Raw genomic sequence first — 27,232 nt, forward strand, 5'->3', positions numbered from 1 at the left:
CGGTTGGAGGGAGAGCGCCTCATCTTCCGCCTAGGAATCCTCCAACCACAAGGGATGAACTCGGGTTTCACCAGTTTCCTCATTTCCCCTCCCCCCACCTTGTCTCAGTCAAATCCATCGAATTCAGCACCGCCTTCCTAACCTGCAATCTTCTTCCCGACCTCTCCGCCCCCACCCCAGTCTGACCTATCACCCTCACCTTGACCTCTTTCCAACTATTGCAATTCCAACGCCCCTCCCCCAAGTCCCTCCTCCCTACCTTTTATCTTAGCCTCCTGGACACACTTTCCTCATTCCTGAAGAAGGGCTTATGCCCGAAACGTCGATTCTCCTGTTCCTTGGATGCTGCCTGACCTGCTGCGCTTTTCCAGCAACACATTTTCAGCTCTGATCTCCAGCATCTGCAGTCCTCACTTTTTCCTCAAACAATTATAGCCAACTATTGTGTACAAATCTAAATGAAATAATTCAGCACTCGAGTACTCATCTTATTTAAGAGAAATAGAAAGACTTTTCATTGTACAACAGCGTTTTGAACCTTTCAGCTAATACCAGAGTCTTCCAGCATCTTTCTGCTTTAAAACCTGATTGACTATTTGGGCACTTTGTCTCAGTTTGTTATAAGCCAGAAATACATCAAAACATTCAGATCCACAGCAGCAATAAGGATGGCCAGGGCTGCATATATTTTTGGCTGGTCCTGCCATTGTAACTGATTCATTCTAGAGACTACATGGGAATGAAGGAAGATCAGAATATATAGGGAAAAAAGGCAACCGCCTATTAGGATCAGACCCAAAATAAACACAAGGAGGTGTAGAAATGTCCCCAACATAATTATGATAATGATAAAGAAATCAGGAGTGAACTTGCCTTGCCCTCGAGTAGGTCAGTGTTTTCTTGGATCTCGTTACGTTCCCGCTGAGATTTCTCCAACTTCTTCCGCAATGCACTAACCTCATCCTAGTTATGTAAGGAAAACCATGTTAACGCAAATAAAAGTATCATTTGCCCCACACAAATGCCAGGGAATAACCATATCCATCAACAGGCAATATAACATTCACCCCCGACATGCAATGCAGTTACTGGTGCTGAATGCCATGCTATCAGCAACCTGGAGTTTACATTAACCAGAAACTGAACCAGACTAGCCATTTAAATATTGACGTGACAAGAGCAGGTCAAAGGCTGGGATTCTGCAGTGAACAACTCAACTCCTGACTTTGCAAAGGCTGTTCACCATGTGTAAGACACATGCCAAGAGTGTGCTGGGATACTCCACGTTTGCCTGGATGGGTGCAGCTTTGACAACACTCAGGAAGCTTAACACCATCCAGGGCAAGGCAACTGAATTGATTGGCACCAACTCCACAAACGTCAACAATCACTCGCAGTACACAATGGCAGTCATGTGTACCATCTATAATAACTCGTCAAACACCTTTGAAACCTAACCTTGGAAGGAGAAGGGGCAGAAGATACATGGGAATAGCACCACCTGCAAATTCCCTCCAACTCACTCTCCATCCTAACTTGGAAATGTAATGCCATTCTTTCAATGCCACTGGGTCAGAATCCTGGACCTCACTCCCTAATGGCATTGTGGATGAAACTACACTATTGTGGACTACAGTGGTTGAAGGCAACTGCTCACCACCACCTCCTCAAGGCCTATTAGGAATGGAAAATAAACACTGTCCAGACAATGACACCCATATCGCAAGGATGAATTAAATAAAAAGACCTGTTTGGAAGGAGGGCAAGGAGAATAAATTTCTTTGGCTGTTATTTGTCAAAACGATGATCAATCTGGTGATGTACCATTGAAAGAGGTGGAGGCCATTCAGCCCACTGAACCTACCCCATCATTCCACATGATTGTGGCTGAACGAACACTTCAATCCCTTTTACACACCACACCCTGCTCCCCCCCCACCCCACCATTCCTCCTGAATTCCACTGGTAATCAGGAACCTATCAACCGCAACCTTAAACAAACTCACAGACTGAGCTTTTACAGCCCATTAGGGTGGAGAATTCCAAATAATTTCAATTCATCTTAGACCTAAATGGCACCCCCCCCCCCCCCCCCCACCTTATTTTAAAAGTGTAGCTCCCCCGGTTCTGCACTCCCCAACTAGGGAAAGAGTTTACCTGTGTTTGCCCTGCCTTTTCCTTTGGGTATACCATAACTTACAATCAGATGACCTCTCATATTTCAAAATTCTAGAGGTTTCAGGTCAGGTTTGCCAAGTGTCTGTTACAACAGAGTCCTGCCATCCTGGGAACAAGTCCAATGAATCCTTGTTATGCTCCCTCCATGAAACAAACTGTTAACTTCTTGCAGCAGACTTTGTGATCCAATAGAGGGCACGTGGAGAATGCTAGAATGTGGGACTCACTTACACAAGGACTGGTTGAGGTGAACGACATAGATACATTGAAGGGAAAGTGAGATAAACACATGAGGGAGAAAGGGAGCAAATGATAGGTTAATAAGGTGATGGGAAAGAGGGTGGGGGAAAGCTGAAATGGAACATAAGCACAGACATAGACCCAATGGGCTGAATCGTTATTATTTGGTTTTAAGCACCACGTGACAAAAACATTTTTCTCCCTTTGGCACAGAGGCTCAGTGATTGGCATTGTGGCTCCATGGTTAACACTGCTGCCTAACAGCACCAGGGACTTTGGTTCGATTCCAGCCTTGGGCAACCATCTGTGCAGAGTTTGGACATTCTCCCCATGTTTGCAGGGTTTGCTCCGGTTTCCTCCCCAGTCCAAAGACATACAGGTTAGATGGATTGGCCATGGGAAATGTAGAGTTGCAGCGATAGGATGGAGGTGGTGGATCTGGGTGGAATGCTCATGGACCCAACGGCCTGCTTCCACACTGTAGGCATTCCATGAGTTATCGAACATTGGGTCAGTGCTGGTGAATGGGTGATATATGGAAGTAATTTCAACACCCGATACTTGACTGAAGTAAAACTCTCAGAGATTGCTAAGATACTGATGATAAAAGAAAAATAAATTACTCTATTGATCCCAAGATTATGCATCTGGGTACCTTTGTATCAATGATGGTGCCATAAGTGACTTGTAAACTTTTCACTGTACTCATGTGGGTACATGAGACAATAAAATTAATTCAATTCAGTCACTAAATTGCCCGTGTTGATATTTAGAAACACAACTCCCACTAATAGGTTTATACAAGCTGAATTTTGTAACTGACTCACTCCAATGTTTCTGTGTTCTATTGAGTGAACTAAGGTGTATTCCTTCAATACAGAAGTTGGGGGTGAAGGGGATTCGAACAGCCAAGACACATTCATAAACACAAACATACCTCTTTGACTCGGAGCTTTTCATCAACCAAGTTAACACTAAGCATCGGACGGATGCTGGACATCAGCTGCCACCACTGCCACTGGCTGATCATCCAGTATTTCTTAATGTTCTTCTGAATACAACAAAGAGCTAAATGCTGCGTCTGGAGAAAGGGAAAAGCCAACACAATCAACTCACTCAATACCAGAGAATACAGGCCATTCATAAATAGAACATTCAGGCAGGAGGAACCAGGCCTTTAGATTGTGGTTAGGATTTACATTTTGATTCTTTCCCCTTTGAGTACACATTGGAGCTGGGGTTTAAGACCATAGGAGAAGGAGTTTAAGGCCATTGGGAAAGGGGTTTAAGGCCATTGGGAAAGGGATTTAAGGCCATTGGGAAAGGGGTTTAAGGCCATTGGGGAAGGGATTTAAGGCCATTGGGAAAGGGGTTTAAGGCCATTGGGAAAGGGATTTAAGGCCATGGGGAAGGGGTTTAAGGCCATTGGGGAAGGGATTTAAGGCCATGGGGAAGGGGTTTAAGGCCATTGGAGAAGGGGTTTAAGGCCATGGGGAAGGGGTTTAAGGTCATTGGAGAATGGGATTAAGGCCATGGAGAAGGGGTTTAAGGTCATGGACAAGGGGTTTAAGGTCATTGGAGAATGGGATTAAGGCCATGGGGAAGGGGTTTAAGGTCATGGACAAGGGGTTTAAGGTCATTGGAGAATGGGATTAAGGCCATGGGGAAGAGGTTTAAGGCCATGGAGAAGGGGTTTAAGGCCATGGGGAAGGGGTTTAAGGCCATGGAGAAGGGGTTTATAAGGCCATGGGGAAGGGATTTAAGTCCGTTGGAGATGGGATTTCGGGCCATTGGACATGGGGTTTAAGGAGGTCAGAGATGGGGTTTAAGGCCCTTGGAGATGAGGTTTAAGGCTGTCGGAGATGGGGTTTAAGGAGGTCAGAGATGGGGTTTTTAAGAGGTCGGAGATGGGGTTTAAGGCCATTGAAGATGGGGTTTAAGGAGGTCGGAGATGGGGTTTCAGACCGTTGGAGATGGGGTTTCAGACCGTTGGAGATGGGGTTTAAGGCCGTTGGAGATGGGGTTTAAGGCCGTTGGAGATGGGGTTTAAGGAGGTCAGAGATGGGGTTTCAGGCCGTTGGAGATGGGGTTTCAGGCCATTGCAATCAGCGGTGACTGAGCTTTACCTTCATCTTCTTGAATTGCTGGCGCCCAAGGAATCCCTGGCACACGGCCTGCAGCAAGATCAGGTTCCGGCAAATCAGCTTCTCACGCTGTTTCTCCAGACGGGAAACAACCCCAGCTTTGAAGAAGATCTGGATACCAATGCACATTCCAACATCAGTGTATTGTTTCATCTCATTTCATTCATTTGTTAGGTCAGAAGTCAGTCAGCACCAGGTTAGAGTTTAACAGGTTTATTTGAAATCACAGCAAGCTAAGCAACTTTGTTGTGGTTCTGTTCGCCGAGCTGGAAGTTTTTGTTGCAAACGTTTTGTCCCCTGGCTAGGCAACATCATCAGTGCTTGGGAGCCTCCTGCGAAGCGCTTCTTTGATGTTTCCTCTGGTGTTTATAGTGGTCTGTCCCTGCTGCTTCCGGTTGTCAGTTTCAGCTGTCCGCTGTAGTGGTTGGTATATTGGGTCCAGGTCGATGTGTTTGTTGATGGAGTTTGTGGGTGAATCGACCTGGACCCAATATACCAACCACTACAGCGGACAGCTGAAACTGGCAACCGGAAGCAGCAGGGACAAACCACTATAAACACCAGAGGAAACATCAAAGAAGCGCTTCGCAGGAGGCTCCCAAGCACTGATGATGTCGCCTAGCCAGGGGACGAAACGTTTGCAACAAAAACTTCCAGCTCGGCGAACAGAACCACAACAACGAGCACCCGAGCTACAAATCTTTGCACAACCTCTAAGCAACTTTGAACAGCAAAACATTTAATACAACCAAACTTCTTAAAACCTAATGAGGAACATACTAAAGGGGATATCTCAGTGAGATAAGCACATTGGCACATCAAACATTGGGGCAGCACTCCAAAAGTTTATGATTTGAAACAAACCTGCTGGACTATAACCTGCTGTCGCTTCACTTCTAACCTTGTCCACCCCAGTCCAACACTATATCTCCATATCATTCATTTATTAGATTTTAGAGTATTTCTTTTGAGGAACTGATTCATTTCTTACATGGTCTCCTTTTGAGTGCACAGTGTGTGCCCTAGAGGTGGATAAACATGCAGGCCACATGAAATTTAGTGATGGGAAAATGTTCATGTGAAGCATGGAGAAGTTGGGCTGAATGGCCTGTTTTTGTGTTGTAACTTATGAATCGGAACAAAACCGACTCTTCAGCTCGAGAAGGTTACTAAGGCCAGCAGGAAGGATATATGACAAGCTGATCTTCAGAGGTGAAATGTGCTCCCAGAGAATTTTGGCAAAATGTCATGAGCAATGAGAATTACAACTTGTGTCTGTACTTCTGTTGGACACATTCAGTGAAAAGGCTACAATGTTTCAAATGTAGGACAAATCAGCTTCTGAACATGAAAACTTACCAAGAAACTTGACTGATTATTCTAATTACACAGAATTATACATGGTATAATTTTTAAAATATAAACATTTTAATTAAAGTTTGACATCTATGATAAACTAACTTTTTCTCTATTGTTAATACTTGCTCATAAACAATTCTGTAAGGAGTGAGCCATGTGTTCAAAATGAATTTCCATTTTATTTTATTCACTCATGGGATGTGGGCATCTTTGGCTGGCCCAGCATTTATTGCCCATCCCTAGTTGCCCCTGAGAAGGTGATGGTGAGCTGCCCTCTTAAACTGCTGCAGGCCATTTGCTATAGTACTGTTAGGGAGGGGATCCCAAGACACCCAGTGCCGGTGAAGGTACAGCGGTACATTTCCAAGTCAGGATGGTGAGTGGCTTGGAGGAGATCTTGCAGCTGATGATGTTCCCATGTTTCTGTTGCCCTTGTCCTTCTAGGTGTAAAGTTGAAAAGTGTGGTGCTGGAAAAGCACCCTCTCGGTGCAAGTCAACTTGGCCTTGGAAGGTGCTATCTAAGAAGCTTTGGTGAATTTCTGCACTGCATCTTATAAATTGCTGCTGCCACAGAGCATCGGCGGTGGAGAGTGTGAATGTTGAAGGTGAGGATGTAAGTGGGCCTGGATGGTGTCAAGCTTCTTGAGTGTTGTTGGAGCTGCACCCATCCACAGTCAGTGAGATGACTGTGAAGAAGTGAAACGAAGTGAACAAAGAATAGTGCAGCTTAGATTCTATTAAATATAATCCAACGACAACCACATTTAATAGGGATACAGGATCAGGAGACCATTTGGTCCCTCAGGCCTGTTCCTCCACTCCATGACTGATCTGAGACTTCATCCCAAATCCCAGAATACCTTTGATTAACAAAAACCTATCAATCTCAGTTTGAAATTAACATTTGATTTTGCAGCAAGTTATTTGCTTTTTTTTTTCAACTTTTGAAAGTAGAAGTATTTCCAAAATTCATTCCAGAATGACCACAATTTATCGCCAATTGTTTTCTCAGATATAGTTAGTTGTCAAACAGATAATCAGTTTAACCAATTCTCCTAAACTTAAAGGGAGGCACCCAGATATTGGGAGAGTGTGCAGTATGGGAAGGACAAGTGAACCAGCAGCCTAACTTACACCCCTCCTAACTTTCATTTCCATCATTCAGTGAGCTCCAACCCTGTTGAATTATCTAACCAATCAATTATACCATTCACTTCATCAACTGAGAGGTGATCCCAGAGATGAGGAATATCAAATTTCTTCCATTCTCTGATCTTCTCTCCCTCATTCCCATCCACTACACTCTTTCTAATTTCTCCTATCCCTGCTTAACTCACCTGCGTTCTCTATGCCCACCCACTCTTTCTCCAGTTCCCTGTTCTTCCCCACTATTTCAACCTCATTGTCTTTCTCCTGCATTGTACTCACCTCTTCTCTTTCTGATTGCCACCTGCCTCTCCCTGTCCAAAATATCCGTTCCATTATTCCCTGCCCATCACACTGACAAAACAAAGTAAGTTAGTCTTGGCTGCTCATGAGCAATGCCACAGGGAATCAAATAGCGAATTAGAATGGACAACCTGTTCCAAATTACACAGTGGAATACTAAAAGAGCCTCTCAACTAAAATTCCCAACATGTAATTCCTTCTTCCTTTGTTTTATTGGCCATGGTTTTTGAGACTGTCATTACTGTGAAACTTTCACCCTCACTTTCGCTGCAATTGTAAAAGTGATGCCAATCCATGTTGGCAGCACTGATGCAGTTCAACACAGAAACCCAATGGTCATACTGTTGAAAACCCCACATTGAATTCTTTTGAAATCATGTGTGAATCAGTTGAATGTGTACTTTTACATTATTTAACTCACTGTAAAATCCCTAAAAAAAAGGATTTTTAATGATGTACCAAGTTCAGAATATTAATGAATCATTTATGGATAACCTCTCTAATCCTGAAAATCTAACTTTTTATTCATAGAATATCATTATTATTTCCCAGTATATTAAAATAAATCCATATCATTTTCATTATCTCTGTAAGTTTGTCGATGAAATGTTATTTACTACTGAGGTATTGTGGGGAACATTTAACATTGCATGATGGAAAAATTGGCCAACTCTTGAGTTATAGATCATTAAGTTAAAAAGGACTGTGACAAAACGTTGGGGACAGTAAACATGACACAGGCTGAATGCATACAAAACCTCTAACCTTGTAATGGCTCCTTGTTTATTTTGAAGTGCAGGTTTTAGCTTAAAATACTTGTACACAGAAACAAAGTTATGGAATGATGTGAATGATTGATGTTTTGAAAGATCAATAAGGCTAAGTTCAGTGTTATGAATGGTAAACATTTCATCATAATCTGTCTCTTTTCAGCATATTTTAAAGTATATTAATGTTATCCTTTCCTTTGAAAAAACATGGAGAGCCTGGGAAACTTTGTATCTCTTCTCTCTTAGATTCCTTACCGAAAAAAAAACTTGTCTCCTTTTAATAATGACTGAATGTTTTTCAGTTCAAGGTTGCTTTTGAACCTTTGTCGAAGTGTAGAGTTTGCTCTCACAGATCCCTGTTTATTAATATCCAATTCAACACTAGCTTAAGAGAGTTGACCATTTAGGACTGAGAGGAGGAGAACTGTTTTCATTCAAAGGAATGCGGATTTTTGGAATTCCCTATCGATCCCACTGAGAAGGGCAAGGGCAGCACCAGCAGATTTCTCTCCAAGATGCATGTCATCTTGTTTTGGAACTATCACTGGATCAAAATCCTATAAATCCTAACAGCGCTGTTGGGATATCCCTACACCCTGAGGATGGGCAGCAGTCTAAGAAATTGGCTCACCACCACTTTGTCCAGGAGATTAGTGATGGATAACAAATGCGGGTCGCGTACATTTTGGCGGCCGATCATTTGGCCCTGCCATTTTGGCTCTAAACTGTTTTGGTGCTCATTACTTTGGCACTGAGCTGTTTTGGCGCCAATTCAGAATAAGAAAAAATGTCTTGTTTGGTTAAAGAAGAGAGGATGACTAACGACCCGATGTAATTTTCTCAACTAGCAAGAGTTGATAGTCAAAGCTGTAATGACGTGGTGTAGATTTAAATCTTGTTTTGTAATCATTTTCTTATTTAACAATTGTTAATAGTCATCTACTGCCTTGATGATACTTAAGCCCTTCTGTCTTCACATTGGAAAGCTGTGATACAATTTTCTTTCTATTTTCTTGTCGAGCCCATACCAGAAATGGCTGAAAACATTCTAAGCAAGAGAGACAAACCAAAATTTTCACACGATGGTTATCTATATGTGTTTGATAAATGTAGCAAAATGTAGAAATTCGTTTTTATAATGAATAGGTTAAAAATAATGAATTCGATTTATTTCTTACAATGTAATAAAACCGAATTTCTTACGGGCCCTACAAGACTTTTTTTATTCTGAATTGGCACCAAAACAGCTCAGCGCCAAAGTAATGAGTGCTAAAACACTTTAGAGCCAAAACGGCGGGGCCAAATGATCAGCGCCAAAAGGGTGGCGCCAAATAGACCCATTCCGAACAAATGTTGGTTTTGTCCTAGCAATGTCCGCATCCTTCGAAGGAATAAAGAATGCTGTGGACGCTTCTGGAATTCCATCCCTCATGGCATTATGGGTCAACCTACAGCACATGGACTGCAGAGGTTTGAAAAGGCAGCTCACCATCACCTTCTCAAGGGAAACTAGGAACGGGCAATAAATGCCGGCCCAGCCTGTGACGCCCACATCCCATGAGGGAATAAAAAGAAAAATCATTGGGTATATTCAGGAGGGATATTGATAAATATACAAGTACTAAGACTATTAGGGATAGGACGATAATTCAGGATGGTGCTACTCTTTATGTTCTTACATTCTTAATCGTATATCCCAAAATTTATTTCACTCTCCTTAAAATGATTAATACGTGACAGTAATTCAATATATTTTATTCACTAGTTGGCCATGTGAGAATTCTAAGGACTTGACAGTTGCTGGGTGCTCATGTTCCCTTATAGTTAGAATCAGAATGAACTTCACACTGGGAAATTTCTCCGAACAGGATCACTAATTAGATAGTGTCAGATAGATTTCTCAAACCTTTCTTCGAGATCAGCTACAGAAGCCATCAATTCACCCCCGTGCACAAAATCAGGAATAATATAACCATCAGAAGACAGAATGATTGTTCCCCCTTTCTCTTGAAAAACTGCCAACTGAGTTCCAACAATAAATTCAACCTGATGACTCATCAGCCTCTGTTTCACATGAGCCTCTTAACAGTGATGCTCCAGCTATACTGATAAACACCTGCCTGATGATACATACCCGACTCCGACCCATAAAAAAGCTGTGTTTCTCCAAATCCAGCAAGGTAAGCAGTTCTTCTGTAGCCTGGAAAATAAATCAGCCATTCAATGACTTACCGGCAGCTTGCAATTAACTAACAAATATTTCACCACAATTAGTAAAAAGACAAGACCACAACTTACTATCCCACACAATATAACCCAAAAAAACAAGGACACATCTGGGAACCTTGCCGAGTGTCCACCTTTCAGTTAGATCATTGTCCGTTCAAGCTCTCCCTCACCAGTGCAGGGAACAGGACCATTTTGAAGTTGGAGGCTTTCAGAGATGTGATGCTCCTTCCACCAGAGTTGGATGTTAACAGAAAGGTTTCATGGTGCTATTCAAAGAACAGCAGGGGAATTTTCCTGGAGCCCTGGCAAAATTCGGCATTAAAGCAGCAGCACAAAAATCAGCTCATCCATCTCCATGCTGATCTCAAACCTGACTGGGCTCCATTGCTGCCCGTTTCCTCACATAACACCAGTCCTTCCACTTCAACTAGGAATTCCTTTTTTTTGGCAAGTATTTTAAGGCAGGGTCTCTGAACAAGCATAAATGGAAAATCTTTCTTTTAATCGATTCTCCATTTTATTAGATAGATGATTGTTTCTTTACAACAAAACAAATGTTCCACCACCCAAAGGTCTCTTTAATTGCAGATGAAACCAGAATTAATGACCATTTTAAGACAGTCACAAATAGATCCAAAAAGTGTGGTAAGCTAATGGAAATCATTATTGTGAGGAGCAGTTGAGGTGAACTACACAGATGCATTGAAGGGTGGACTACTTAAACACATGAGGGAGCAAAGCACAGGAGAATGTTTTGATGCAGCAAGCTGCAGAAGGTTGGAGATATTTTTCAACCAACCTGCTCAGAGATGTTGTGACGCATCTCTGGAGTGGGTGGAGCTTGACCCCAGGCCTCCTGGTCCAGAGATAGGATTCACGGCAACACAAGCGTCCCAAGGAAACTCAAGTGGAGCAAACAAACACCACAATGAGCCTTTTGAGCTGAACTGTCTGTTTCTATGTTGTAACATAGACCATGTATTCATTGATTTCAAATTGTAATTGAGTCAAGCGCAGAGGAAAAAACTAATACAGTGATGAAATTCTGTCAGAAGTTTCACTCAGCACAATGTATGCTGCAGTGGCACGGTGGCTCCGTGGTTAGCACTGCTGCCTCACAATGCCAGGAACCTGGGTTCAATTCCACCCTCAGGCAACTGCCTGTGTGGAGTTTGCACATTCTCCCTGTGTCTGTGTGGATTTCCTCCCACAGTCCAAAGATGTGCAGGTTAGGGTGGATTGGCCATGGGAAATTGCCCCATAGTGTCCATGGATGCGCAGGCTAGGTGGATTGGCCATGGGAAGTTGCCCTATGGGATAGCCATGCAAAAAGCAGGGTTACAAGTTAGCCAGGAAAGACATAAAGAGACAGCTAAGAAGAGCCAGGAGGGGACATGAGAGGTCATTGGCAGATAGGATCAAGGAAAACCCTAAAGCTTTCTATGGGTATATTGGAAATAAAAGAATGACAAGAGTAAGATTAGGACCAATCAAGAATAGTAATAGGAAGTTGTGCATGGAGTCCGAGGAGATGGGGAAGGGCTAAATGGATATTTTTCATCAGTATTCACACTGAAAAAGACAAGGTTGTCGAGGAGAATACTGGGATACAGGCTACTAGACTAGATGGAATTGAGGTTCACGAGGAGGAGGTGTTAGCAATTCTGGAAAGTGTGAAAATAGGTAAGTCCCCTGGGCCAGATGGGATTTATCCTAGGATTCTCTGAAAGCCAGGAAGGAGATTGCAGAGCCTTTGGCTTTGATCTTTGTGTCATCATTGTCTGGAGGAAGAATGCCAGAAGACGGAGGATAGCAAATGTTGATGGAATTGAGGTTCACGAGGAGGAGGTGTTAGCAATTCTGGAAAGTGTGAAAATAGGTAAGTCCCCTGGGCCAGATGGGATTTATCCTAGAATTCTCTGAAAGCCAGGAAGGAGATTGCAGAGCCTTTGGCTTTGATCTTTGTGTCATCATTGTCTGGAGGAAGAATGCCAGAAGACGGAGGATAGCAAATGTTGTTCCCTTGTTCAAGAGGGGGAGTAAAGACAACCCTAGCAATTATAGACCAGTGAGCTTTATTTCGGTTGTTGGAAAAGATGATAAGAGATAGGATTTATAATCATCTAGTGAGGAATAATTTGATTGGGGATAGCCAACACAGTTTTTGAAGGGTAGGTCGTGCCTTATTGAGTTCTTTGAGAATATAACCAAACAGGTGGGTGAGGATAAAGTGGTTGATGTGGTGCATGTGGATTTCAGTAAGGCCTTTGATAAGGTTCGGCAGCATCCAGGGAACAGGAGAATCGACTTTTCGGGCATAAGCCCTTCTTCAGGAATGAGGAAAGTTTGTCCAGCAGGCTAAGATAAAAGGTAGGGAGGAGGGACTCTTTTCCAGCAACACATTTTCAGCTCTGATCTCCAGCATCTGCAGACCTCACTTTCTCCTTTGATAAGGTTCCCCACAGTAGACTATTGCACAATATACGGAGGCATGGGATTGAGGGCAATTTAGCGGTTTGGATCAGAAGTTGGCTAGCTGAAAAAAGACAGAGGGTAGTGGGTGATGGAAAATGTTCATCCTGGAGTTCAGTTACTAGTGGTGTACCACAAGGATCTGAACTGGGACCAATGTTGTTTGACATTTTTATAGTTGACCTGGATGAGGGCACAGAAGGATGGGTTAGTAAATTTGCGGATGACACTAAGGTAGGCAGAGTTGTGAATAATGCTGAAGGATATTGCTGGTTACAGAGGGACATAGACAAGCTGCAGAGCTGAGCTGAGAGGTGGCAAATGGAGTTTAATACGGAAAAATGTGAGGTGATTAATTTTGGAAGGAGCAACATGAATACAGAGTACTGGGCTAATGGTAAGATTCTTGGTAGTGTAGATGAGCAAGAGATCTTGGTGTCCATGTACATAGATCCCTGAAAGTTACCACCCAGGTTGATACAGTTGTTAAGAAGGCATACAGTGTGTTAGTTTTTATTGGTAGAAGGATTGAGTTTCGGAGCCATGAGATCATGCTGCAGCTGTACAAAACTCTGGTGTGGCCGCGCTGGGAGTATTGAGTACAGTTCTGGGCACCGCATTATCGGAGGATGTGGAAGCTTTGGAAAGGGTTCAGAGGAGAATTACTATGATGTTGCCTGGGATGGAGGGAAAGTCTTTTGAGGAAAGGCTGAAGGACTTCAGGATGTTTTCATTAGAAAGAAGAAGGTTGAGAGCTGACTTATTGAGACTTATAAGGTAAGTAGAGGGTTAGATAGGGTGGGCAGTGAGAGCCTTTTTCCTCAGGTGATGATGGCTAGCACAAGGGACATACTTTTAAATTGAGGAGTGATAGATATAGGACAGATGTCAGAGGTAGTTTCTTTACTCGGACAGTAATAAGAGCGTGGACCGCTCTGCCTGCAACAGTAGTAGACTCGCCAACTTTAAGGGCATTTAAATGGTCATTGGATAGACATATGGATGATAATGGAATAGTGCAGGTTAGATGGACTTTAAATTGGTTCCACAGGTTGGTGCAAAATCGAGGGTCAAAGGGCCTGTACTGTGCCGTAATGTTCCATGTTCTATGTTTATAGAGATTGGGTGGGATGCTCTTCAGAGGTTTGGTGCAGACTCTGTAGGCCGAACAGCCTGCTTCCACACTGTAGGAATTCTATGATTCCTGTTGATGTTATTGTATCAAATCACAGAAGTGTTAACCTACAAAACTTAGAAAAGCTGAGCATATGAACAATAATGGGCAGGAAAATACCCGCTGGTCCACTCGGACTGCCCCAAATGAGGTATTCTGTGTAATATAATATATGCCATCTCTACCCAGCCTGAACGAAGGAGGAGTGAAAATCCAAATCAAAAATCTGAACCTCTGATATTCCCAACTTCCTCAAAGGTCAAAACTAGGTATGATCACTCTGCCTCTGATCATTCTGTACCCAGAGTATCTTTTGTACAAACAACATGTGCTTCAGCCATAAACCTGAACAGCTCTCACTTGCAGCAGTAAGAACAAACTCTGGGCAAAAGGCTGTCAATTTCCAATCTCCCTTCCCCAAAAAGGTTGGCAATTTGAAATACACCGCAGACCTGAAAAAGAAATCTTCATTTGGAATAAGATGTTGTGCTATCAATGATTCTTGTCCCATAAGATTTTGTACTTTGCTTTCAAACTCTCCCGTGTACTCTCAGTGCAACCATTACCACATAAGAAGCTAACCATTGTTATTTAATTATACAGCACTGTACCATGTTGTTGGCGTGTTTCACAGTTGCTCCCACATTATCTTTTGGAATCTTTGACTCTTCTTAAATAGTTAAACAAAACAGTCACCTTTCCTGAAGAAGATCACTGAAATAGCAATGAAATAAAGCAAAGAGTTTGTCATATCTGTCGGCGTGAAATGGTATCAGACACAGTAACAAATCAGCTGGCCTTCTTCACGTAGTGCCACTGAGATTTAGACATTTAGCTGGGCAGACTGAGACGTCTTCAGTTTAACGGAAGGATATAGCTTCCTTTGTGCTGGAATGTTGAGGGGGTTGGTGGAGGTCACCTTCATTTATGCAGTCAACTCTGAAACAAACCACTGACTGAGCAAACAGGAGAGATCTCACGACAGATGATCTTTATTCTCTCTGAACGGGTAAATCCTTTGGACAGAAAAGATCATCCACTGTTGTTCGCAGTCTGACATCACCCTCTTTCCTTTGAACTTGCTCAGCTGCTAGTGAAGAGCATCTCTGTTTGATTTCTCTTATCACACAGATATTTTCCTCTACCAGTCCACTAGATGTCTTTCACTTTCTTTGAGTCTCTTTCATGTGATTAGAGGTGAGCGGTTGGGGGAAAGCAATCTGATGAATGAAAGAGACGCTTAGAAGTAGCAGTGAGTGAAGGAATCAAAGAGAGTGAGAGATGGAAGGAGATGGGTTAGTGCAGTGGTTCTGTCCTTTGTTGTTATTGGGAATATCGATTCAGACTGTGACCATTCTCTGCTTGACCCCATCCGTTCCTTTTTTCTGACCCTCCCACATATACCAGCTAGAAGGAGAAGAGTAGCAGATACATAGGAACGCTGCCACCTACAGTTCCCCTCCAAGCCACACACCATCTTGATTTGGAAATGTAACATCATTCCTTCATTTAGGATAGGGACAAAATCCTGGAACTCCCCCCTAAAAGCTTTTTCAGTGTCCCTTCACCAACTGGGAAGATGGTCAGATGGTAGTAATGTCACTGGAGTATTAAACCAGAACCCCAGACTAATTTGCTGGGAACATGGGTTCAAATCTCACGGGGAGGGCAGATGGTGAAATTTGAATTAAACACTCGTCCTAATGATGACCATGTTGGCAATTGTTGCAGACCACATGGCCAACTGTTGTGAAAACACATCTGGTTCACTAATGGCCTTTAGGAAGAGAAAGCTGCCCTTCTTACCTGGCCTGGCCTACAGGTGACTGCAGACCCACAGCAATGTGTTTGACTCTTAACTGCCCTCTGGGCAATTAGGGATGGGCAATAAATGCTGGGCCTCGCCCAACCACAACCTCATCTCATGAATGAATAAAGAAAACCCTTCAATAAATAGGACACCACCTGGTGTTTAGAAGGTTCATTGCAGGTGTATTTTCCTTAGGGTGGGAGAATTCAAGACTAGGGGGCATGCTTTTAAGGTGAGAGAAGAAATATTTTAAAAAAGACATTGGGGGGCATTTTGTTTTACACAAAGAGAGGTTCGTGTAAGGAATGACTGTCTAGAGCAAGTGGTGGGTGTGGGTACAATTATAACGTTTAACAGGTATTCAGGGAAGTACATGAATAAGAAATGTTTTGAGGGATACGAGCCAAGCACAGGCAAGTGAGACTAGTTTACATTTGGGATTGCGGCCACCATGAATTGGTTGGACCAAAGGGTCTGTTTCCACGCTGTATAACTATGCCTCCCAGTGGAGTCCATGACTGAGGTCCAAAGGCATCAGTTATGGTGTGCACCAGCACCTGCCACCCTGATTGCTGGGGTCTGCTGGCTCAGTGCTGCTTCATAAAGGAAACATACCTTGCCTTTGACACATCTCATTTATGGAAGAACCCCCCTCCTCCATCTTGTATGCTCAGCAGTGGCCAATTCCAACACTTGGTGTGCCAACAGCTCTTGGGGGGGAAGCGGGTTTTGCGAGTGTGGAGGAGGAGGAAGCATATTATCCTCAACTGGATCAAAGGTAGAACTTTTCAGTTGCTACAAGGATTCAGCCCTTAGGCCTAGAGTTTACAGTTGCACGGAGGGCAAGAAGGATCACATTTGTCTTCAAAACTCTCCTGAAACTGGCAGCTACTTCTCGAGGGAGGAGAAAGTGAGGACTGCAGATGCTGGAGATCAGAGTCGCGAGTGTGGTGCTGGAAAAGCATAGCCAGTCAGGCAGCATCCGAGGAACAGGAGAATCGACATTTCGGGCATAAGCCCTTCATCAGGAATTTCCTGATGAAGGGCTAATGCCCAAAACGTCAACTGTCCTGCTCCTTGGATGCTGCCTGACCGGCTGTGCTTTTCCAGCTACTTCTGGAGTCCACACATGCTCAGTTAAATGTGGAAATGCAGAAGTTGTTGTCAGTGATTCTAGTCTTCTCCATAGGTGTGTGCTGCTGATATTCCCTTAAACTATAAACAACTCAAAATCACTGATCTGCTGAGAACTCCCCCCTTTATGCTGGTCTGACACCATTAAGAAGCACCTAAAAGTTACAAAAGGAAGATGATGCACTTGCTGGAAATCTAAAATAAAAGCATAAAATGCTAGAAATATGTAGCAAACAGACAGCATCATTTGCAGAGGGAAAGACAATCTGAAGTCAATAACCTGTGATCAGAATGGAGGAAAGTTCAGAACGTAATGGGTTTTAATCAAGGATGGGTAGCAAACAGAACAAGAAAAGAGGATCATTGATAGAGTGATAGTAAGACTGAAGAGATAAAATGAGTTGGAAGAGGGAAAGTCACAAATAATGAAACATGGGGTGTATCCACACAAGAGGCATTGTAGGCAGAGTAAAGAACCACAGCTGCCCCACAGCTAAAACAAGAGAGCAAACTGGAAATCAGAAAAGAATGAAGAAACAAAATCTGAGCAAAGCTCACAAATTGTTGAAGCCAGTGTTGAATCCATAAGGCTGTAAATTAGCAAAGCAAATGATGAAGTGTTATTCATTAAAAATGTTGGACCGTGTTAATGAAGTGTAACTGGGTATGCAGCTTACTAAATTATAACCACTTCTGAAGAACCTTGCTGGTCCCAAAGAAATAATTTTATATTTATGTAATCTTACATTTTTGTATTCTTATAAACATTTCCAAGATCCTTTAATGAAATAACATTTTTCAAAGTTTGTTTATGCTATCTCACTTCTAACATGTATGCCAATCTCACTGAAAAAATCATGATGGCTAATCATAGTACTTACTTCCTGGTCTGCTGTGCGTGAGAATACTTCAATGTGATTGGCTGCTATCTCATTTGCTGATATGAACATTGTTGGACACTTGATGGTCAAATTGAGTTGACACCATAGACAAACTATTGTTGTGTAAGGCAAAAAACAATCGCAGAGATCATTAGATCTTCATGGATAGGTTTTTCAAAAGTCAGTGCTTAGAAACATTACCTTCCAGCTGATCTCAAAATGTGACCCACGCTCCTGTCACTGACTAGCTTTCCTGCACAGATGTTGTATTTTTTCTCCACTTATCTCTGAAACCGAGGCTATATCCAGGTTATAAAAACACTGGTCCAACTACAGTCCCATAACGCAACCCAATCAGCAAAGATTTGTACCTATAGTTTAATCACTTAATGCTTTACCTTCTGTGGTTTTGATTCTAAAACCTGCCAAAAAGCTTAGGAGGAAGAAATATTATTATAAATTTGGGTTAGAGTTTGATGTTCTCATTCACTGCTCCTGAGTCCAGACAGATTACCTTTCACTGTCAAGTTAACCATCCTTTTTTTAAAAAAGCTGGAAGAACTGCGAGTGCTGGAAATCAGAAACATAAATAGAAGTTGCTGGAAAAGTTCAGCAGGTCTGGCAGCATCTGTGGAGAGAAATGGTGGAGATGAACTCAGAAGGGTTCTGAGGATGGGTCACTATACCTGAGGTGTTAACTCTGATTTCTCTGCGCAGGTGCTACCAGACCCGCTGAGCTTTTCCAGTGATTTCTGTTGTTAAGTTCTATCCTTTTACCTGAGCGTTTCTCTCCTGTTTTGACTCAATGTAGGTAATGGGTAGATCTTTGCAAGTGTGTATTTAATTAGTAAGGCTTATTCATGAACATTTAAATAAAGGTATATTGATAGCTTAATCACATTGTAATTATCTGCATAATATGAAAGAGTTGACAATTATAGAAAAGAATATAAAGTATTCAATAACTACTATATTTAGAGTCTTTTCAATCATTTGATGAAAAGCAGAATAACAGGAACAGGAATGAGAAGCATAAACTAGCACAGTAACAAATTTAGATCAGATAACAGATGGAAATTTGTACAGCTGAAGATAAATGCCTGGAATAATCTGAGTTATTAAGATGCAATCTTTAGTAGCTTTTCAAGCACAATGGAAGATGGGTTAGTTAATGCAGAAGACTAAAACACAAATACAGCTAGTTCCTCTATAATGCAATAGTTGCATTCTTGTGGAACCTCACATTGTAGAAAAATCACGCTTTAGAAACTGTGCTTAAAGTGTTGACGATGTAATCATGTTACAGCCAACACATGTTTTAAAAGGCCACACTTTAGAAAGAGTCCCCAATTTGTCAATCGTGTTACAGCAAGCTCGCATTAATAAGACACACGTTGTAGCAAAACTACCTACAAGTTAATTTTAGGTTTGACCATCCTTATATTTTCAGAACAGAATTCCCTCCCCGTCCCAAACCTTTTTGCCTCTCAGGAGAGTTGGAAGCAATAGAACAATATGAAATATGCATGGTTCATCCTTGTGAATCCTTCACTTATTGACACTGGTTTTGTTTTGCACATACCTTCCTTTCATCTGTCACCATAAATGCTGCTCCATATTTCTTCATGACAGCTGGAACCAGAGCCTGGAACCGACGCCGGAATTCACCATGAACCATGTGATCAGGGAATCCTGCAAAATAACCAAATCAGAAAATCATTGCCAAACGCGTCTGAGAAGGAGAGATCACACATCACCCCAGGAGCAGTGAGAAAATGTAATGCCTGACCTTCATTCAGATTCTTTCCTTAATTCTCTCTACCTTATTGCCTCACATTTCTTTCAACTATATTGACACAACCAAAAGGGGAGGAGGGCATTGTCACTGTAGGCCCACTACTCCATTGCATTACTACAAAAATAATTTCAATGGTAAACAAGATGGTCAATTAAATATCTTATCCATGTCAGAGTTCAAATCAAAAGATCTATTAATCAGGTTCTTAATGAACACAATCATTGTTCAGATGCTCTCTAACTAACCTGTTCAGAGATGTTATTACTCATTGGGGTTGGGTAACAGATGCTGGGAGAAAGTGAGGACTGCAGATGCTGGAGAGTCAGAGTCGATAAGTGTGGTGCTGGAAAAGCACAGTAGATCAGGCAGCATCCGAGGAACAGGAGAGTCAGCGTTTCGGGCAAAAGTCCTTCATCAGGAATCTTATATCTTTCCTGATGAAGGGCTTATGCCCGAAACATCAATTCTCCTGCTCCTTGGATGCTGCCTGACTTGCTGTGCTTTTCCAGCACCACACTTTTCGACTCAACAAATACTTGCCTTGCCAGCAACACCCACATCCCATGAGTTCAAAGCACTGTATGATTTGTACTGTTTCATCATTAGCTTTGCAAAAATCACAACTAGCTGTCAACCTCCCTGCAGGAAGTTGCTGCATTTTCACATTAATCTTGAATGAACTTTGCCATGGAATGTTAATACTGGTAATTAAAAGTGGAGATGCCTTTTCATTAGAATTTCCCCAGAGTAGTGGGCTATGGACCAAGCGCCTGGAAATGGGATTAGTGTAGTTTGGGTGTTAGTTGGTCAGCAGAGACATGGTGGGCCGAAGGGGCTGTTTCTATGCTTTATGACTCTATGACCTCTGGAGCAGATAGGGATTTAAACCCAGGCCTCCTTGTCCAGAGATGGAACACTACCACTGCACTACCAGACCTTTCAAATTTCACTACCTGCCAGGGTGGGATTTGAACCCATGTCCGCAGAATATCAGCTGGGGTTTTGGATGGTTACTTCACTGACATTTACCACTATACCACCAACTCACCCTAATCATTGCAATTATGGAAAAAGATGTACTAACTAGATATACAATAATTAGTCTATGTACACTCAGTAATATAGAAGTATAAATGTTAATCTGTGTAAATAATCCCACAACACAGACATATGAATACACACATACTTCAGGGGAAGGGAAAACGCAGTGAATTTCTCTGTAGAGATTGGCTTCTATAAATAACTTTGGCCAATGAGTTATTCTTGAAGGTAAAAGGGTAAAGCATAAAATGTTCAAAGGTTTATTGCTCTGGTGTTCTGGCATGTAGGTCTAGTTATTAATCATGTACAGTTGTCTCTGGAGCCTTAGGAGACACAGCTTGCTCAAAAAATGTAATATGAGAAGTTCCTGCAGCCAATTTTTCACAAGAAGAAATAGTTTCATCCTGAACTCACAGGTTTTTTTGTCTGTCAAATGAAGACTGGATAAAAGCAGGAATCTCTCCAAATCAATCACTGTTCAAACAGTCCCAGCAGGGGCCTACTTAATAGCAAGCAGACATCAGTCTGATTTCTGCAAAGCCTTGTTTAAAAAAAGACCTCCTATATGCACAATGATCTTTTTAAATAAACCACTCCAGGTAGTCCCACAAAACGTGAACTAAAATCATTTTGTTCACAAGTGCATGAAGCTTACATCTTCCAAGAAAGATTAAACATAAAATGTCTTCAAATATTAGATTACTTACAGTGTGGAAACAGGCCCTTCGGCCCAACAAGTCCACACCGACCCGCCGAAGCGCAACCCACCCATACCCCTACATTTACCCCTTTAACCTAACACTACGGGCAATTTAGCATGGCCAATTCACCTGACCCGCACATCTTTGTGACTGGGTCTCTGGCACTGTGAGGCAGCAGTGCTAACCACTGTGCCACCGTGCCGCCCAAATATATATAATATGTTTCTCATGACAACAGGTCACCTCAAAGCAGTTCACAATCAAGGTGCTCTTAAAAAATTGTCCCTTTGACAAGGCTTTCAGCCATAGGTCTTTGTGTCCTCTATGCTGCTTGCTGTCACTTCTTGTCTAATTATGCTATTTCTGCCACTGTGAAGCACCCTGGGAACTTTTGATACATTAAAAATATCAACAGTCCAGAAAGGTGCGTTAGTTATGTAGTAATGGTGCTGGAATAACAACCCAGGTAGTGAGGAGTCCCATCATGACATGTTAAGGTGTTGTAGTCTGTCACAGTTTATGGGATAGTGCTAGAAAGTAACTACAAAAGCTGCCACGTTGCCCTAAAATCCCAATTGGCTCTCTTAACATCCATCAAAGAATGATTCCTATCAGCCCTACCTCACACGGCCTGTTTGTGACTTCACTCCAAAAACGTGGTGCTGGCAAAGTCCAGCAGATCAAGCAGCATCTGAGGAGCAGGAGAATCGAGATTTTGGGCATAACCCTTCATCAGGAATGGTTGTGAATCCAACTCTACATCATATCTTTGGCCTTAATTGTCCTCTGCTTTGAGCTTCTCAAGCAATAAACTGTGACCTTAATGACAAATCTGAGGACAAATCAGTAATACAACATCCTGAGGGCCACCAGTTCTATTATTTTCCCTTGGCTGGATGGTCAATTTCTATCTGATTACACTCCTGTGAAGCTTTCCTGAGCTAAAGGTGCTATATAAGTGCATGTTGTTTTTCACAAAGTGTTGGGATGATTTCAGCAAATAAACTAAAGCAGGATAGTTCAAACATGGACGAAAGAGCTGAATTTCAGAGGAGAGGAGAGAATGATTTCCCTTAACATCAAAGCCTCATTTGACCAGGTGCCCCAAGCAGCAATGACCCCCAGCAAACCCCAAGTCAATGGGAATCAAGGGAACATACCTGGCATGCAATAAGGCGAAAGTGAGGACTGCAGATGCTGGAGATTAGAGTCAATATTAGAGTGGTGCTGAGAAAGCACAGCAGGTCAGGCAGCATCCGAGGAGCAGGAAAATCGACGCTTCGGGCAGGAGCCCTTCATCAGGAATGAGGCTTGAAGACTCGGGGGTGGAGAGATAAATGGGAAGGGGTGGGCGGGTTTTGAGAAGACTTGTAGCTCAGGTTGAGGTTTTGGATGTAGGTTTGCTCACTGAGCTGGAAGATTCATTTCCAAACATTTCATTACCTTACTACGTAACATCTCCAGTGGACCTCAGGCGAAGCAATGCTGAAAATTCCTGCTTTCTATTTATATGTTTGAGTTTCTTTGGGTTGGTGATGTCTTTTCCTGTGGTGAAGTCACTTCCTGTTCCTTTTCTCAGGGGGTGGTAGATGGGGTCAAGGGAAGTCAAGACAGTAGGCCAGGAAGCTTGCAGAATTCACTGTCAAATGGGATCAGGCCAGAGAGATACACAACCGTCATTGACTATATTGGAGAAGTGTTGATGAAACCGTGCTGCAAGGTTTCGGACAGAGTTTTAGTCGAACTGTTTTTGCAGCAGCCCAGCCCCTGAAGCCTGCTCAATAGGGAAATTACAATATCCAATACTGCCTTTTGTAACATCTTTTTCTTAGATGGAAAATCATTCACATGGAGTAACTGAATTATGCTGATTACATTGCTGCATCAAACTGGTGTAATTACATAGGAGGAATCTGTGTGTTGGTTACCATGCCGGCACAGTAAACGCTGGGAAGGTAGTGTAGTAGGGGATGTTCAAAGGGACTGTATTTCAAGGGACTATTCAAGTCAAAAGGGACTGACACTCCGGAGACAACACAAGAAGCAGGAAGCTTGGAAGGGAGAAGAACAATCTCAGTTTCAGTTCAGAGCTGCAATCCGGGTAATATAAACTTCATTATCATCTTGCAGTTCCAAAGCAGACTTTAAAGCAGTGTGAGGGCATGGTAATTTAAGAACTGTAAGGTTACTAGGGAAATTAGAGAGAAAGATGTACTTATAGTATTGCAGGCATATAGCTTGTGTTTCAATGATAATAAATCACGTCTCATTATTAGTGTAAAGCAAGTTCCAGTAAGTAAGCAAGTAAATCAGACACATGTGGAAACAAGCAAGTAAATCAGACACATTTGGAAACGACACCTACAAGACCTACACATAATTGGAGATTTCTGTCAGCAAGAGACAATTTCTCTGATAGCCTGTCCTGCACTCACTTTGCTGTCAGGGATAATTGCAGCATTTGAGGTGACCCCCACTTCACCATCTCATCGCTAATTTAAGGCCAACTGTTTGAACAGTGGTGTCCGGGTAGCTTTAACAAACCAATAACTTTAAATAAAGTTTCCCGACCTCTGGGCTGCCCCCCAGATGGTGTTCTCAACTCCATGCTAAGGACATGTTTCTACTGGAGAGTTGAGAAGGTTAAAAACCTTTACCACTATAGGTAACCTCACTCCAAACTCATTGTCAAAACACACCCCTTTCTCACTGAGACAGCAATCTACAGAGCCAAGGATGGATGCAGGACATCTTCATCCAGATTCAAAGGCTATAAGAAATAGGAACAGGAGCATGGTCCACCATTCTATAGGATCATGGCTGATCCGACATCTGTTATGTCCGCTTTCCTGCCCTTTAGCCGCAATCCCTGATTCCCTGACTGATCAAGGATCTCTCTATCTCAGCCTTAAACATACACAAGGACTCTGCTCCCCTCCCCCCCAGCTGTCTGTGGCAAGGAACTCTCAAGGCTCACAACCCTCTGAGAGATTAAATTCCTCTTCATTTCAAGTGTTGAATTCCCAGCCCTTTCCTCTGAGGCTATACCCTCTGGTCCGAGACTCTCCCATGAGGAGAAACATCCTCTCAGCATTGACCCTGTCAAGCCCCTTAAGAATCTGATATGTTTCCATAGATCACCTCACATTGTTCTAAACTCCAGTGAGTAGGGTGCCGACGTGTTTAGCTTTTGCTCATAAGACAATCCCCTATATCAAGGATAATCCTTATCTTGAACTGCCTCCAATGAAATGATATCTTTCCTTAAGAAAGGGAACCAAACTGCTCAATGTGCTCCACATGTGGTCTCATCAGCACCTTGTACAGTTACAGTCAGACTTCCCTACTCTTATACTCCAACCCCGCCCCCATCCCCCCCAACGTAAGAGCCAACACTGCATTAAAATAAAACAAAGATCTGCAGCAGCTGAAGATCTGAAACTAAAACAGGAATTGCAGGAGAAACACAGCAGGTCTGGTGGCATCTGTGGAAAGAAAGCAGTATTAACATTGCAGGTCCAGTGAACCCAGTTCTGATGAAGAGTTACTAATCCTGAAAATTTGGCTCTCTTTCTCTCCTCAGAGATGCTACCAGACCTGCTGAGTTTCTCCAGCAATTCCTGCTTTCATTCCAACATTCCATCAGCCTTCCTGATTACCGGATGCACCCTTGTGCTGCCTTTCTGTGTCTTATCCACAAGTAATCTCAAGTGCCTTTGAGTTGGAGCTTTCTGTAGTTTTTTTCCATTGAAGTAATAGCCTGTTCTCTTGATCTCCCTTCCATAATGAACAACTTTACATTTCCCATGTGTCATTCTCATCTTTGGCCTGCTTCTTCTGATTGGATGGAAGCATGATAATAGACTGTGAGCTCCACCACAGGGCTCCCAGGCTGAGCTTCACCACAGACCTCCCAGGCTGAGCTCCATCACGGGGCTCCCATCTGAGCTCCACGATGGGGCTCCCAGGCTGAGCTCCACCACAGAGCTCCCAGGCTGAACTCCATCACGGGGCTCCCATGTGAGCTCCACCACGGGGCTCCCAGGCTGAGCTTCACCATGGAGCTCCCAGGCTGAGCTCCACCATAGGCTGAACTCCATCACGGGGCTCCCAGGCTGAGCTTCACCACGGAGCTCCCAGGCTGAGCTCCACCACAGGCTCCCAGGCTGAACTCTATCACGGGGCTCTCATGCTGAGCTTCACGATGGGGCTCCCAGGCTGAGCTCCACCATGGGGCTCTCAGGCTGAGCTCCACCATGGAGCTCCCAGGCTGAACTCCATCATGGAGTTGCCAGGCTGAGCTCCACTATGGGCTCCCAGGCTGAGCTCCACCATGGGGCTTCCAGCCTGACCTCCATCATGGGGCTTCCAGCCTGATCTCCATCATGGGGCTTCCAGCCTGATCTCCATCATGGGGCTTCCAGCCTGAGCTCCATCATGGGGCTTCCAGCCTGAGCTCCACCATTGGGTTTCCAGGCCAAGCTCCCCCACGGAGCTCCCAGGCCAAGCTCCACCATATAGCTCCTAGATTGAGCTCCATCACAGGGCTCCCAGGCTGACCCCTACAATAGGGAGCCCCAGCTGAGCTCCACCACAGGACTGTCATGAGTGGCTCCATTGGCTACAGTGAAGTCGGAGTGACAAAGCACAGGCAATGTACCTCTGTTGGCAAGGAAAAAGGCAGCTTAAAGTAGTGTGAATAAATTAGGTAATAAGTACGTTCACAGTATAATGTTGGAACAGATACTGTACCTAGCCTGTAGAGACGAAGTGCATCCAGTAGCTGTGTTCCCTGAAGCTGAGTCCTCAGTGTTGGGATATCAAACATTGCTAGTGGGTGTTCTTTACTGTTCTGTGCCTCTGCTACAGCTCCAGGTCTTTGACTAGCAGGCATTTTCCCTTCTGTATCTTTCTCCTCTAGTCTTGCTACAAAGCAGTGCACAAAGTGTGCTTCAGAACGCTTCATAAGGTTTGTAAGAACATCCTAAGATTTTAAAGAAAACAGATTAAGACTTTATTTGAATTTAATTAAGAATAAATTATTTGGGACACTGTATCACATTATTGGTACAAGACTGTACTGGAGATTCAGGTACAATTTAAAACAGATAATAATCATGTCACCAAAGGTTCTCATGCAATATTTAACTATTCCAGCATTTGACTTTAACCAAACACAATATTGTCTTTTCCATTTCTGACTCCCACTGGAAATTGCCTGCATAGTTCCTTTCTAAAAATGAAGATCAGATGATGCATAATATCCACTTCCACTCAGTTAGCAATTTTTTTAGAGACGTGATTTGAAATCCTTTACATTCTGAAATACAAAACAACTTGTGGGCGGCACGGTGGCACAGTGGTTAGCACTGCTGCCTCATAGCGCCAGAGACCCGGGTTCGATTCCCTGCACGTCCTCCCAGTGTCTGCATGGGTTTCCTCCGGGTGCTCCAGTTTCCCCCCACAGTCCAAAAAAAAAATGTGCAGGTTAGGTGAATTGGCCATACTAAATTGCCTGTAGTGTTAGGTGAAGGGGTAAATGTAGGGGAATGGGTCTGGGTGGGTTGCACTTCTGCGGGTCGGTGTGGACTTGTTGGGCTGAAGGGCCTGTTTCCACACTGTAAGTAATCTAATCTAATCTTTAAAAAAAAGCTTCCAATCTTAACTGAGTTTCACCTGGCTAAGGGATAAGTGACTGCTTTCAGGAAGTGGGCCAGGCCATAAAAGAATCTTAGTCACAATTTTCGTCCAATGTATCAGGGATGTTAGTTCTAATCCGTGGAGACCAGATTTCCTGAGACTGGAGAATCCCAGCAGGTAAAAGGAGTTGAAGCAGAACAAGGAGAACAGCA

The 27,232-nt window shown here is 43.1% G+C and overlaps 1 protein-coding gene across 1 annotated transcript in view; it reads right to left on the bottom strand.

Annotated features, from left to right (window-relative positions):
- LOC122562395 (unconventional myosin-XVIIIb-like) overlaps positions 1–27,232 on the bottom strand; it is a 379,067-nt gene that overhangs the window by 168,061 nt on the left and 183,774 nt on the right. The window contains exons 20-25 of the mRNA XM_043715251.1: positions 26,133–26,364; positions 19,423–19,532; positions 10,275–10,340; positions 4,545–4,673; positions 3,356–3,499; positions 874–963 (exon numbers count right to left, since the gene is read on the bottom strand). Coding sequence (XP_043571186.1) covers positions 874–963; positions 3,356–3,499; positions 4,545–4,673; positions 10,275–10,340; positions 19,423–19,532; positions 26,133–26,364 — 771 coding nt within the window. The remainder of the gene's footprint in view (positions 1–873; positions 964–3,355; positions 3,500–4,544; positions 4,674–10,274; positions 10,341–19,422; positions 19,533–26,132; positions 26,365–27,232) is intronic.

The sequence above is a fragment of the Chiloscyllium plagiosum genome, chromosome 25, assembly GCF_004010195.1.
Source record: "Chiloscyllium plagiosum isolate BGI_BamShark_2017 chromosome 25, ASM401019v2, whole genome shotgun sequence".
Taxonomy (NCBI): Eukaryota; Metazoa; Chordata; class Chondrichthyes; order Orectolobiformes; family Hemiscylliidae; genus Chiloscyllium; species Chiloscyllium plagiosum.